The following is a 13,707-nucleotide window of genomic DNA, read 5'->3' as shown; positions in this document are numbered from 1 at the left end:
CCCCGGTGCTCTTTCCTGCCAAGGCAGGGGGTCGGACTAGATGATCTACCTAGGTCCCTTCCGACTCTAGCTACTATGAAACTATGAAACCTTGTCTGCCTATGATCTCTGAAGACAGAAATCCACAGTTTGAGAACTGAAACTAGGCATCACAGAGATGCTGAATGGGATCTTCTAGACTGAGCACTGAGTTCCCTTTGGGTAGAGTGGTTTTCTTTAATCTTTACTAATCTATAAAGGAGTCTCTGGGACCCTCTGAGACTGGGCCCCTGATATAGTCTATGGGCTGTTGTCACTTATTTATAAAACTTCTAAAAAGGTTACATGAACATGTTGTCTCATAGGGATTATTGTTTATTTCTAATTATATACTATTCCATGATGAGATCTTTGAGTGTTAACATATCTTAAATTAAAACTAGCTTTATTTTTTAAAGCATCTTAATAAAAAAAGTCTGATTAAATGAAATCTGATTTAAATTAAAAAAAAAAAAACCTGAAGAAAAATTGTCCTGTACCCTCCTTTCCCAAACACTGAAGTGTTTCTCGTTCTTTTTAATTAATCATGAACATATGTAATCGTGTCTTTTATTCTCTTCAGTATCCCTGCATGAAGCAGGAATATCTAGTTTATTGGTAGGGGAAGGGACTTTTATTTCTATTGAATATTGCAATAATTCAAAAGGACCTGGCATACAAAATGCATCTTCCTGTCCACTTCGAACTTTGCAGCTTTCTACAGTTGATTAACTTGCTAGAAGCAGTTATACATTTCTTCAGTATAATGAGTGGACTGCCTGCCATGTCTATGTAGTTCCTGTAGTGTGATCCAAAAATACTTTCCACCCTTGCCATGTTAAATGGGTGAAACTCCATCCCTTCCATAGTAGTTGCTTACAGAAATATCTAGATTAAAGGCACTGATTACTGACTTCTAAGAACTGAAATGTCCATGCAGCCCTTGGCCCTTGCTGTGTCTGCCAGTCAGGATGCCAGTTGTGATTATAATTTTCTCTAGCAGCTGTTTACTGAAAATTGGGATAAATACTAGTTCACTTTGCATAGAGGTCATGAACTTTGTTTTAAAGCAGTCAGATACCTGCTCTGGAGAGCTCCCTTGTATCAGACTTTGAGCAAAAAGTCTCTTGAGCTGAAATTTGAGTAATTGGTTGATGTTTCCTGTTGCACCTAGGTGTTGACATTGCTGTATCTATGTATTCAGCTTGCTGCCTTTGTGGTTTTGTGATGGTACAAAAAGTGTTTCTGGGTTAAATGTGTGTGTGTGTGTATTGACAAACATATATATTCACAACTTACATTGTGCCTATTTTCTTTACCTCTTTCTGGATTCCCACCAGAACTAGTTTAGATCTTATGGGGAAAACCTGCATTAAGCTTGATTCTAGCTATTGTTCATACCAGGGCTTTAATTTCATTAGTATAAGATTTGTTTTTGTGTGTTTCATTTATTTGTTTCTTTTTCCGTCTCCCACCTTCCAATATTTTCTGAATAAAGCTTCCTTTTATTTCAGTGTATTTTGCCATCCATTCAGGAGCCAAATCCTCTTGCTTTGACAGATCGGGTTTCCCTCTTTTTAGTGTTACTTGTGTTATGCTCTTTAGCCCAGTGATCTGTTCTTCAAACATATGGCAAAAGCAGCTTGAAATTACTGTTATAACACTAAGAATTATATCTGTTCATGAACATGGGCACAACTGCAGATTTTTCCTCTATGGATTACTGAGAAAATGTTGTCTCTGCAGTTATTACAACTAAATGAAATGCCTTTCATGATTTGCAAACTGAAGCACATTAATATGCAAATAACTTGATACTTGCTAGGATGCTGTTCTTGGAATAAACAAGTTGACAGGTCTTTCTTTTGTTTTATTTGTAACTTTTTTTTTCTCCTTGCCTGTTACTTTTAGAGAAGGAAGGGTGCATATTTTTGTGGCAGGTTACTTATCAGTACAAGATCATATTGTTAACATACCTAAACTTGGTTACTTTTAGTGTATATAGCTCATGTTTTATGATGCCTTAAGAACAGATTACAAGCCAAAATAGTGTTGAAATCCATCTGCAGCTGGACCTGATAAAAGCAACAGCCTCTTATCAGCAGCATTTCTTCCAATAACTGAAACAGCCACTTAGGAACACTGTGGCACAAATGTCTTGCTACTAACAGGTGTTGACTAGATTTAGTTCTTCAAAACTGACGTTGAATGTTAAACAGATGCTCTGAAAGATTCAGATTAATAGAGGTATTTTCCCTTGGTGCTGTTGTGTGGCCTGCAGGTCTCCCTATGGGGTTGGAAACTTGTCAGCAGGGGAGTGGTGGCCCTGGTCCCCCATTGACAAATTTCCAGACCCGTGGGGAGCCCCAGGCCCTGCATGCTCGTTTGGGTACCTGATCCTAGTGCACAGGGCTGCCTGAGGGTGGTGCTGTGCCCTAGGGACCGATCCTGGCACAGGCTTGATCGAGCCAGCAGATCAGACTCGTACCGTTCCTCTGGCCCACTGAGGACAAAATCTTGAACACCCCTGGACTGAAACAACAGCCTACAAATAGGGGTGCACTGATAGATTTTTGGGGACAATATCGATAGCTGTTTTTTTGTGTTTTTAAGGAGGTGTCTTGGCTGATACTGATCTGATTTCCAATATGCAGCCTGGTAGCTTGAAGAGCAGTGTCTGGCTGATAAGTCTGTTGTTGTGGTGGAAGGGGTATGGGAGGTGGGGGGCAGATCAAGGCCCCTGTGGTTCAGGAGGGAGTGGGGCAGGGTCTGGGCCAGAAACTGCCCAGCCAGGGTGGGGTGGGGTGCAGGACAGAGCCCTGGCTTGTCCAGGGGTGGGGGCAGCTCTTGCTGTTGCATGTACCCTGAGAGAGCATGGTGGGGAGTGGTGCCCTGGATCTGTGCAAGTCAGGGGTGTGTGGGGCTCTGTCTGGCAGGGGTGGGGCTGGGCTGGGCTGCGCTCAGAGCTGGGAGGAGGCTATGGGGTAGTGGTGGGGCTACAGCCCCTCCAAAATTTGCCATAGCCCCCCCAGCCCTGCCCTCCCAGTATCATCACTGCCTGCCCCAAGTGCAGCTTGCCGAGCCCCTGTCAGGAAGAGCCCTATGCAGCCCTGGCCCCAGCCTACCCCGCACAGATCTGGGAGTACCCCCACCTTTCCCCTCTGCCCTCCTGGGATGTGCGCAGCAGTGGGAGCCGCCCCTCCTCCCCTTATGCCCTCCGGACAAGCTGTGGTTCTGTCCTGTGTCCCGCTTTGCCTCACACTGCCCCAACTGGGCAGCACCTGCCCCAACTCCAATCCCGCTCCCTCCCTTACTGCAGGAACCTTAATCTGCACCCCCAATCCCTTTCCTTCCACCACACCAGACTTACCAGCTGCATGCAGCTCTCCAGACTGCTGGGTTATGCTCTTTACTGCCTAAGTTCTACTCTGTGGCTGGGTGCATGTATGTGGCTGATAATGTGTCTGATAAATGCCTCATCAAGCTGATTTCTGATGCAGTTAATTTTCTTTATATTGACACTGAACCAATAGCGGACCGATGAATCGGAGTACCTCTACCTACAAACTAAAATTCAGATGATACTTGGTATAAGTAACTTCCACTGAAAGATTTACAGTATGTGAGTTCCTGCTTTTGGCTATTAGAATACGGCAAAGTTGGTATACTTCAGCTATTACTGCAGGCATCCATCGGTTTTAATCGGTTACTTGGAAACTTTTATCCAAGACCATTTAACAGTATTTTAGTTTTCTAAACTTTTTTTAATGTTAACTTGTAGGTGGATACAAGCATACAGATGGCAGATAACAGGTAAGTTGGACTGCTTTTATTCTGTATCTGCTTTAAATTAATATTGCCACTTGCTGGAAGTTTCCAGATGTGTTACTTTCTTAGGTAAAGATAACCTTGCTAAACCTGGATAAGCAAAAAATAGCATAATGTATGACATTTTGGGGTTACCCAGGTTAGAACAAATGATTCATAGAATGAAGTATATTGAAAAACTATCTTAGTTTATCTTTAGTTATGGGAATGCCTATTTTAAAGATGGTCAACAGAGTAGTTTAAGTAGTAGTGCTAGCACTTTTCAGCTTGTTGGTAAAATACCTTGCTGTTGAGGTTATTTGTTTTGGGGCTTTTAAATTAAAAAAAAACCAAAAAAACCCTGCCATGCTGGTTGAAATTAGGGCGTTCCTTTCCAGTTAGAGGAAAGTACTGACTGAAGGTTAGATTTTCACTCATTTCTTCAGAAACTCTTTTTAATGATCAATGCAAATCTGGTTCTGTGTGGGTTTGGCAACCAGAATGACTCCTTCATCTAGGTACCAATAAATCTGTTAATAAATGATTAAGGAATAACAAAGCATTGCAAAGCTGATGCTCTAATATTACACTTTATGTTTCATGTAAATACCCATGTTTGTGGTGGTAAGGCATGGTGCAGTATAAGCATCAGAACACACTGCCATGAGAAATTACATCTAGTTGATGATAGAAGGAAGTTGGTTGTGTTTTTTTTTTTAAGTTGTAGTTGTACTTGCTTCTCTCGTTTGAACTTGGAGTGAGTTTAGAGAGTAATTTCAGCAATTTTCAAATTCTGCTGCATAAACTATGGGTTGCCTAGGAATTATTTGCTGACCATTCAAATGGTGTGGCCTTGTTACTGTATCCATTAGCTAATTTTTATTAAAGCCTGCTAAAATACCTCTCTTGTCTTGTATCATTTACTCTGTAAACAGTCACTGTAGTTGTCAAAGGGTGCTAGTAAGCCACAGCATGGATAGGTGGTCTGCAAAATTTTCCTCTAATAAGAAAATGTGTGAAAAATAGAAGAACCCTTCATAGAGAACAGTCTGTATTGTGCAGATCAACAGCTTTTGTTTATTTTGGTCTACCCTCTGTATTCTTGAGACCCTACTTTGCTGGGGAATTTGAAGGACTCTTACGGCCAGCGTACCACCCAGAGCAAGAGTTATTGGGATTTCACCCCCATTTCCCTCCACCTCCTCAAAACCCAGCCTGGAAAATTTGGGCCAGCTGTTCACATTTTGGCAAAGTTTTTTTTTTTTTATAAGGATAAACCCTGACTTGAATTTTGAATAATTTAAAATACATTTTCAAAATAATCCCAAAACTAATATAGGCATTGGTACATGCCTGTCTCGAACTCTAGATAACTGAGGGGTGCCATTGCTGTTACAATTCACTATGCTACAGATATTTTTGGTTAATCCATTTTTCCGTATTGTTGTGCAAAAAGTCTTGTTTTACAAGGTCAAAAGTGGTCTGTGAATTCCAGCTGAACTGCTCCTGGTCTTCGTTTTCTTGTAACCTCCTATTTTCTTGGCTCAGGTGGACTTTGTTTCACCAATTCTGTAACAGTTTGAGCTCCTGTGGTCCATAAATAAGAGCTGTCGTGTCCTGTTTTTCCAAATTTGCCATTTTCCTTGGATCTTATAGAAGGAAGCCATATCATGGTCTCAGAGATCACCGATCTTTTTAACTGAAAAGATGAAGGCACCTTGTGACACAGACTTTCACTGGGGGTGAAGTACTACTGGTTTTCCAAAGCTCTTGGATTCTTTACGGATGTGGAGAATGTGGTCTGTCTCTATTGCTTGATGTTTTGTTTTTGAAGAAACCAGCACAAAAATAGATCTCCAATCATGGTGGTTTGTAGTCCACAGTACTTGTAGTGGAATTTCATTTATTGCTGTGAGAACCTGCAATTCCCCCTTTTCTCTAACTTAATAAACGTGCAAGATGAAAGGAAGTGGCTTCCATGCTGCAAGAGAGGTAATTGCATCAGAGTAGTGTTCTGATGGGACTAGTTAAAGTACTGATTAGAGACTATCCATCAAAGCGCTGTAGCTGAGGAAAGGAGCACTTTCCTTGGATTACCCAGCTACTCACCCCATGGATAGGTTTGATGGGATTCACCCAGGTTGGGTTGGGGGAGCCATGGCTACGCCACCTGCACACTGCTTCTTTGGCAGCAGCTCGGGGGGGAGGGGGGAGATGCTGCAGGAGCTGGGACCATGCGTGTAAGGCTGTACTGGAAGTTGAGGGGTATGGCTTTTGGAAGCTGGGAGCCTGGTACTGCCAGTTGGTCACTCTGTCTGGGTCCCAGCTCGGGAGAGGGTGCCAAACTCCCAGTGAGCCCAGCCTGGCCCCTGCAGGATTGGGACTGGATGTGTGAGGGGTGCCACTGGGACCCAGCCACTGCCCCCATGTTGCTGGGAGGGGTTGGAGGCCATGGCTGTCAGGGGGTCAGGCTACCCTGCCACCAGTGCGCACCAGACGGGGCTCACCCCCTAAGGGGCCACAAGGAGCTGTTTCCCACCCTGGGCTGGGTGGCTGCTGCCTCTGCCCGTGTTCCCAGAGCTTCAGAGTGCTACTGTCCTCTTCTGGTCTCTGGTTACATTTGTCATAGCTGGCAGTTTAAACCTGCACTAATAATTGTTGGGGGGAGGGGGAGTTCTAAATTTTACTAAATTTCCTGCCCCCCACACCCTTAATCATGCTTAATCCTGAAAATGTGAATAGATAAAAATTGAAAGAAATGCTTAAAAATAAACATATCTCTTAGCCGCCGAAATTATTAAAACAATGCCATAAAAATTGGAGTTAGTAAGTCGGAGAGAAAATGGCCCAAAAAAGAAAAACTGGGGACCTCAAATATCCATTTTTTGAAATGGGAATATAAAAAGCAGCTTGGACTAGGAATTGCATCTGAATACATTCATTAATTATACAAATTGGTGTGGAAATGGCAGCTGACAAACTGTGGAATAATAGTATTTATCTCTTTTTGCCCTCTAGTCCCAGACTCTGTATTTGTGATGCAGGAAAGAAAATGAGCCTTGGGCACATATGTGCCCCAGGTACCTGCATGTGCCTCTCCAGGAGAGACTGGCTACAACTCAATGTTTGTTCAGTACATGTAAAAATTTGTCTCCAAAATTAGGTGCTGACTATATAGCTCCCTTGGTTACTCCATGTAGAAATCAAGCTAGTTCTTTTCACTCAGTCATCTAAAGACACTGACCAAAAAAAATCCTGTAGTGCAGTGATTCTCAACTATGGTGATGCATCACTATGGGGTTCCTTGAGATCCTTTCGCGGGTGCCATGCAGTGTTAGGTATGCAAGCGTGTTTCATAGAATAAACCTAGAGATGTCCAACAGGAATCCATCGAGTTAAATACATTATGCCCTGCTGTGGTCTTTAAGTTCTTTTGCAACAAAAAAAATTGCTCTATTTTTCTCCAGACAAAAATGAGTGAAAACTAATCTGGCAATTTATAAGGGGTGCCTTGAGTCTAAAAAGGCTGAGAACCGCTGCTTAAGTGGGATCTGCCTGCTTAAATGTTTGTTTATTTCATATCATGCTTTATAGTGTCATGGTTTCATAAGTAACGCCAGATATTTTCATGATTTTTGTCTGGCTGTAGTGACAGCTTTATATCAAAGTCATGATTCTTTCTAGTGTATGAATCTGACTCTCAATTTTTTTTTTTAGTAAAACAGAAGATGCTGCCTCAGATTCTGTGGAAGCTGCTAAAAATACAAGTGACAAAAAAGGTAAAGTGTAAAAAGTAACTGCAGAATTCTGCTGAGGGTGGTAAGCATTCTGTGTCTTGTGCTGAAACTTGTAAATATTTTTTAGTTTTAATATTAATATCTGAAATTGCATATGTGTACTTCCTGGCCTGAGGGACATTTGCCAGATGAACTTGCGTCAGGTTTTTTATTTGCTCATGGCACTCTTGCAAATAACTTCTGGTTCAACACTTTTTCATTTTTAGTGTGGTCAGCAGCAAAGGCTTTAGAGTTGAGAGGAAAGCAGCTAATTCAGTTTTGTTTAATTGTGAAAATAATTAGAGAACATTATTAAATGGTCAATTTTTTTGTGTATCTGTTTTTTCATACTTGAGATTTTAAGCATGCATGAAGTGCCTTTGCCAGATAATATCTTTTGGTGAAGTTGCAAAGGGCCTCTGGCTGAATATAAATTTCAAATTAAAGTAGTCTGTGTCATATGTCAGTGCAAGGGGCTGTGTTCTGGTTGCATAGACAACCTGAATTCTCACATTGCCAAACTTGGGTGCTTGACTTTTGTGATCTTAACGTTCTTGTGACGTACTGTATTTACTCAAATCCAAGATTATTTTGAATTTAAGATGACCCTCCCCAATTTTTTTATATACAATTAAACATTTTTATATATGAGACCATTTTCCATATATAGAATTTTTTAATTAGTGGAAGTTTGTCTTTAAATTGCTTCCCCTCCTTCCCTCACTGCTATGACAGGGAAGGCAGCAGCAGGGTGGGGGGGGGCAGGTCAGACCCTTCCCTTGTCCCCTGTTGCCTGTCTCTCTCTCACACTGTGACCCCTCCCATTACCTTCTGCTTCAACTCTGTTCCTGATTGGGGCACTCAGCATCAGTAGTAACCATGCTTAGCCCAGCCAGAGGGAAGTGGTTGGCAGTTCCTGGCTAAGCCAGGTCAGGGCTGGAGGGACAGGAACTAGAGCCAGAGCAGAAAGTAAGGTGGGAAAGGCCAGCTGGGTGGTGGCAGGGAGGCAAAAGGTGAAGTAGCAGGCTGCAATCTCCCTTCCATTCCCCTCATCTGCATATCCCTTTCTTTCCAGCTGAGCCATTCCAGCTTGGAGCAGGCAGCGGCTAAGCTCTAGCTTCAGCCCAGGGTCAAAGCTGAGTTGCTTCCTGCCCCAGGGTGGTACTTGGATAGAAGATATGGCACTCTTTCTGTCCTCACAGGCTGATTTAGGGAGGGGGAGAAAGTGCATTGTGTTGGAATTGAGTAAATAAGATGTATTTTTTTTAAAAAAATAATATAAATACAATGATGCACCCTTAATCATTAATAAATATACCCTTAAGGGTGGAAAAGCTTTTTACATGTAGTTTTCTACTAAGATCATCTTGCTATTAGTGATCTTTTCTCCTCCCTCCCTCCCCGCCCAGTTTATGGATGGCTCAAGAGCTGGGGCTAATGTGGCCATTGGGATGCTTTAGTTGCCAGCTGGGACTCCAGGGAGAAATGATGAATTCATTGATGTCATATTCGAGTTGTGAGCCTTAGTGACAAGGTTTGAACAGGAATCCCAAGTGGAAGATTCACTTGGTATCCTTGTACACTTTTTTTTTTTCCTTATTCATTCATCTGCTCATTTGTCTTGCTTCTGTGTTTAAAAAATGACCCAGTACTGCTGCTGTTAACAGTTCGGTAATAAAATGATTAGTTACAATTCAAAAGTTAAACAAAAATGCTTAGTGGCCGTGTGTGTACGAGACACTGACTGTGGAGTCGTTACTGCGCAGTCATTTGGTGCTTGAGATAAACAAGTATTAAATGACTTGCACAGTAACCTGCCTTACTGCATGGTAGTGCCAATGAATGGCTTTTTTTGTGACGCTGACTACGCAGTAGCCTGAGAACTGCGCGGTAGTGTTGCATTAGTTTCTGCCACGTGATGGCTACAGCGCAGTAGTCTTGAGCGACTGTGCAGTCAGTGTCTTGTGTGGACATGTGCAGTCAGTACCAAAAATAAAAATCTGTAATAGAGCATCACCTTGCTCCAAATATATTCAGATTTTATTGCATGTCCCTTTTTAGAAAAGCTAGCCGATCAAGTGATGCAAAATCCACAAGTCCTGGCAGCTCTCCAAGAGCGACTTGATAACACATCTCACACTCCTTCAAGCTATATTGAAACGTAAGTACTGGGCATGCTAATAATACAAGACAAAAAATTAGAAGGCTGACATTTTAGGTGAGATAAAGGGGAAGAGAGAGAGATGGCTGAGAAAGGAATATTGCCTCTGTAATGTGCAGTGCAAAAGTTGTTTTTGGATATGATGTCCCAACCAAAAGAGTATAGTTGGTTTAATTTAGTATTTGGTTCTTTAACTTCACATGGTTTGATACCTTATCAAACTTAATTGGGTTTCCAGTCACTTCTGACAGTGCAGCTATCCTTCTGCTTCCTTCCCCATCAGGATGTATGTTCTTTCTAGGGCCACGAAGCTGGATAGAGTGAAGGTTTCAACTCGTTTTGAAATTTTATTCACCTCTAATAATCTTTTCTTGTTCAGTCTACTTCAGGGTTTGCTTTGAAACCAACTCATTTGGTTCTAACAAGCTTTGGAAGGCTTGATTTGTATTAAATTTGGGCCTTGGGGCTTTTTTAGTTTGGGTTTCACAATTGGGCATCTCTGTCTTGCAGGCTTTTGCTTATTTTACAGAGGAGGATGCCAGCTATTTTATATAAACTTCTAACAGTTGAAAATTAACGATGGCAGTGAGTGTGTGCAATTTTGTCTATATCTATACTTCTTTTCACTACAAAATGCACCATTTTCTTTTCCATTGACGAGTTAACTCTTGCTGTATAACCTTGGGTATAAACAAAGATATTAATTTCAGCTTTTTTGAAATACAGGGGAGGGAATGGAATGGAAGATAACATCTTTGAGGAAAACATGGGTAGGAAAAGATTCTTTTCAGACTTTGAAATGGGTTTTGAAGAAATGTGCATGGCTTCTATTAGCACACCAGACCTCTGTGTGATTAACACCAGGGTAATTCACAGTGAATATCTGATGGTGGTGAAATAGCTAACCTTTTAGACTTAGAATTGTTTGTTTCTAGTTTACCAAAAGCAGTGAAAAGAAGAATTGATGCCTTGAAACAGCTCCAGGTGCAATGTGCCCATATAGAAGCTAAATTCTATGAAGAAGTTCATGATTTAGAGAGAAAATATGCAGCCCTGTATGAGCCTCTCTTTGATAAGGTAGGAAGACTCAATCTTTTGCTAACTCTTTCTGTCTGTAGTTTTGATTTTAATCTTTATTTTGTACCTCTCCCTCTAATTTTGCCTGTGGCTATGAAGAGTAGTGAAGGCCAACCTTTTTGGCAGATGTGCCACAAATTAGCCCCCCACCCTCTGAGTACTGATCTGATCCCTTTTCCCTGCCTGATGTGCTGCTCTGCTCCCTGCTCTATCTACCACCATGCTGCCTGTCCTCTCACCAGTCTGCCATGTGCCACATAGTGGATGCCAATGTCATGGTGCCTGTGCTGCAGGTTAGCCACTCTTGGTCCTAGAGAATCTAGACTGTTCATCCAAACTCTAGTTTCTCTGTGGCTTTTTTTCTCACAGTCTAAGGCAGGAGTGGGCAAAATACAGCTTTGCCCTTGTGCTTCTGGCTGCTGGTGTGAGTGTTGCTGCCGCCAGGCCTGGTCACCTCTGCCCTGCACCCGCTGCCAAGGGTGCTGGATGGTGTGGGCATGTGTGGTCTCTTGGCAGACTGGCCCCAGATCCCCGTGGGTATGGTGTGCTTGGCCAGGTAGATGGTAGCGCTTTGCAAAACGACTGTTTCGATTTGGTTTTGGATTCAGCTGTTTCAGAGGACACCGATTTTCATTTTGGATCACTGTCACTTCATTTTGGCTGAATCTGTTTCAGAGGTTAAGCTCTGCCAAACCTCCATATTGTTTCAAACGGGCTGCAAGGGAAACGTCACACAGTCCTACTGCCCAGCCCCAGTGGGGAGCAGGATAGGGCCGTGGGTGGCTTGTCCGGGGGAGGGGAAGGGCCTTTCTTCTGTGCAGGCGAGGAGACCCCCACGTGAATCTCTGATTCCTGTCGCACTGGGTCGCGGGGCAGGGAAGCAGTGCAGAGCGGCGAGCAAGCCTGCAGGTCCGTGCCACATGACTCAGCTCTGCAGGGGGCAGAGAGCCGCGCTGGGAGTCTCCTCGCTGCTGCTGCCCATCCTGCGCTGCTCCGGTGACGTGGGGCTGTGCAGGGTGGGCAGCAGCAACAAGGAGACCCCGGCGAGGATTTCTGCTCCCTGCAGAGCCCGGTCACACGGCAGGGCAGTGCTGGTCCCTGCTGCGTGACCTGGCTCTGCAGGGATCAGAGATCTGCGCTGGGGGTCTCCTTGCCACCACCACCTGCGCCATGCAGCCCTGGGTCACTGGGGCAGTGTGGGGTGGGCAGTAGCGGCAAGGAGACCCCTGCTGCGGATCTCTGCTCCCTGTGGAGCGGAGTCGCACAGCAGGGCAGCGGGGTACAGCTGTTTCCCTGCAAATCCGGCTCCAAAACTGAAATTTCTGAAACATTTTGGATGCCTCATTTCATTTCGGAGGTATTTCCGAGTCTTCCGTTTTTGATTCGGATTCAGTGTTTCAGGTGCTGAAATGACCTTAAATGAAATGGCTGCTGAAATTCCACACAGCCCTAGTGAATGGGATGAGGCTATGGGCAGGTGAGGAACTGTGTCCAGGAGCCAGGTGGGTGGTCAGGGCAATGACCGCTCAGGGCTGGGGCTGTAGTCTACTCCCTGCCCATACATTGCCATGAGTGTGGGTTCCACAGTGTAAACAGCTGTAAGGAGGGGAAGGACTGAGGCTTGGTCAGCACTCCGCCCTCTCCCCCTGCCCTCAACAGCATGCCAAACTCTGTAAGTGGCCCTCCAGCCCAAATAATTGCCCACCCCTGGTCTAAGGTTACAGACAGGAACAACTACACCATCAAACAAAAACAACTAGCCACAGTTTTTTATCTTGAAAATATCATTTCTGTCAGATACGTATAGAGCTATTGGAGTAATCGGACTTCAACATCAGGAATACGTACTTTAGTCAGTGGTTCAAACTGATTTCATATTTTACATTTTCACTTCTACAACAATCCTCAGATTTTAAAGGTACGTATTTGTTTTTAAAAATTGAGTGAGTTACATTGCTTCTTTAGTCGGTCACAGAGCAGTTGTTGGAGAGTGGTGTGAAATGCCCCCTTTTTTCTTTTTCCCTTTTAATCCACTAAGTACTACAAAACTGGAGGTCATTTTGCCTGTTTATGGGAAGTATTAATGTGATAGTATACTAGCTAATCTCTGATAACCTTTATTAGATTATTGAATGGATACAATTATTTGAGCACTAGTCAGTTGGTCAAGTCTTCTGTAGGGTGTGGTACACACACAGGCTAATAACATATCCTGTTTTAAAAAAGGAAAAATGCAAACAAAAACAAAGGAAACCCCCCAAAAGGCTGTGTTTCACAACATAATAAAAAAGGGGCTGCATGGATAATCCTTCTGATTCCCAAATGATTTCTTGCTGGTGTGAAAGAAGATAGTGGGCAGAGTTTTTGAACTACGTTACATGGTGAAGTTCAGCAGCTGGTCAAGTTCCTAGTTGCCGTATTTTAGTGTTTCTAAAAACATTAACATATGACAGTGTTAAGAAATTAAATTTATTCTTGTTTTATGTTTAAAAAAAAAAAGTAGGAAAAGAGATCCTTTTTCTTTCTGGAAGGTACTCATGTTCTAAGGTATAAACAGAACTATATGAAGGACGCAAACGTTATTAACACAAGAATTCCTCTTTTTTATGTATTGACTTTTCTTTAGCTATCGAATTGCTTTTTTTTGCAAAATTTGGTCTTTAAGAATGATAACCAAACTGCATTTAGATCACTGAGCCCCCCTGTTCCCCTACCTCACCTGTGCACCCCAGGATTTGGCTCTGGGGGCCAGCACTGCCCTCACATCCCAGATTTTGGCCCTTGGGCTGCGCACTGCCCTTGCCCAGCCCTGCACACTAATAATTGCCTACAGAAACCTTTTCTCTTTGCTGTAATTCCTTGACTGTC

At 43.1% G+C, this 13,707-nt stretch overlaps 1 protein-coding gene across 13 annotated transcripts in view; it reads left to right on the top strand.

Moving 5' to 3' along the window:
• The window catches only part of NAP1L4 (nucleosome assembly protein 1 like 4), a 49,775-nt gene that overhangs the window by 3,426 nt on the left and 32,642 nt on the right, over positions 1-13,707 (top strand). For 5 of the 13 annotated variants that reach the window (XM_019551638.1, XM_019551641.1, XM_019551643.1 and 2 more), the window contains exons 2-5: positions 3,800-3,831; positions 7,543-7,604; positions 9,663-9,762; positions 10,698-10,839. In XM_019551638.1, the coding sequence (XP_019407183.1) occupies positions 3,800-3,831; positions 7,543-7,604; positions 9,663-9,762; positions 10,698-10,839 (336 nt within the window). Of the gene's footprint in view, positions 1-3,799; positions 3,832-7,542; positions 7,605-9,660; positions 9,763-10,697; positions 10,840-13,707 lie in introns of all 13 variants that reach the window. The other 8 variants (XM_019551639.1, XM_019551644.1, XM_019551647.1 and 5 more) reach the window with 2 other exon arrangements.

This window comes from Crocodylus porosus, unplaced genomic scaffold (assembly GCF_001723895.1).
Source record: "Crocodylus porosus isolate Cpor-Errol unplaced genomic scaffold, CroPor_comp1, whole genome shotgun sequence".
Taxonomy (NCBI): domain Eukaryota; kingdom Metazoa; phylum Chordata; order Crocodylia; family Crocodylidae; genus Crocodylus; species Crocodylus porosus.
The sequence above is the reverse complement of the archived record's forward strand: the minus strand, read 5'-3'. Positions and strand labels throughout refer to the sequence as shown.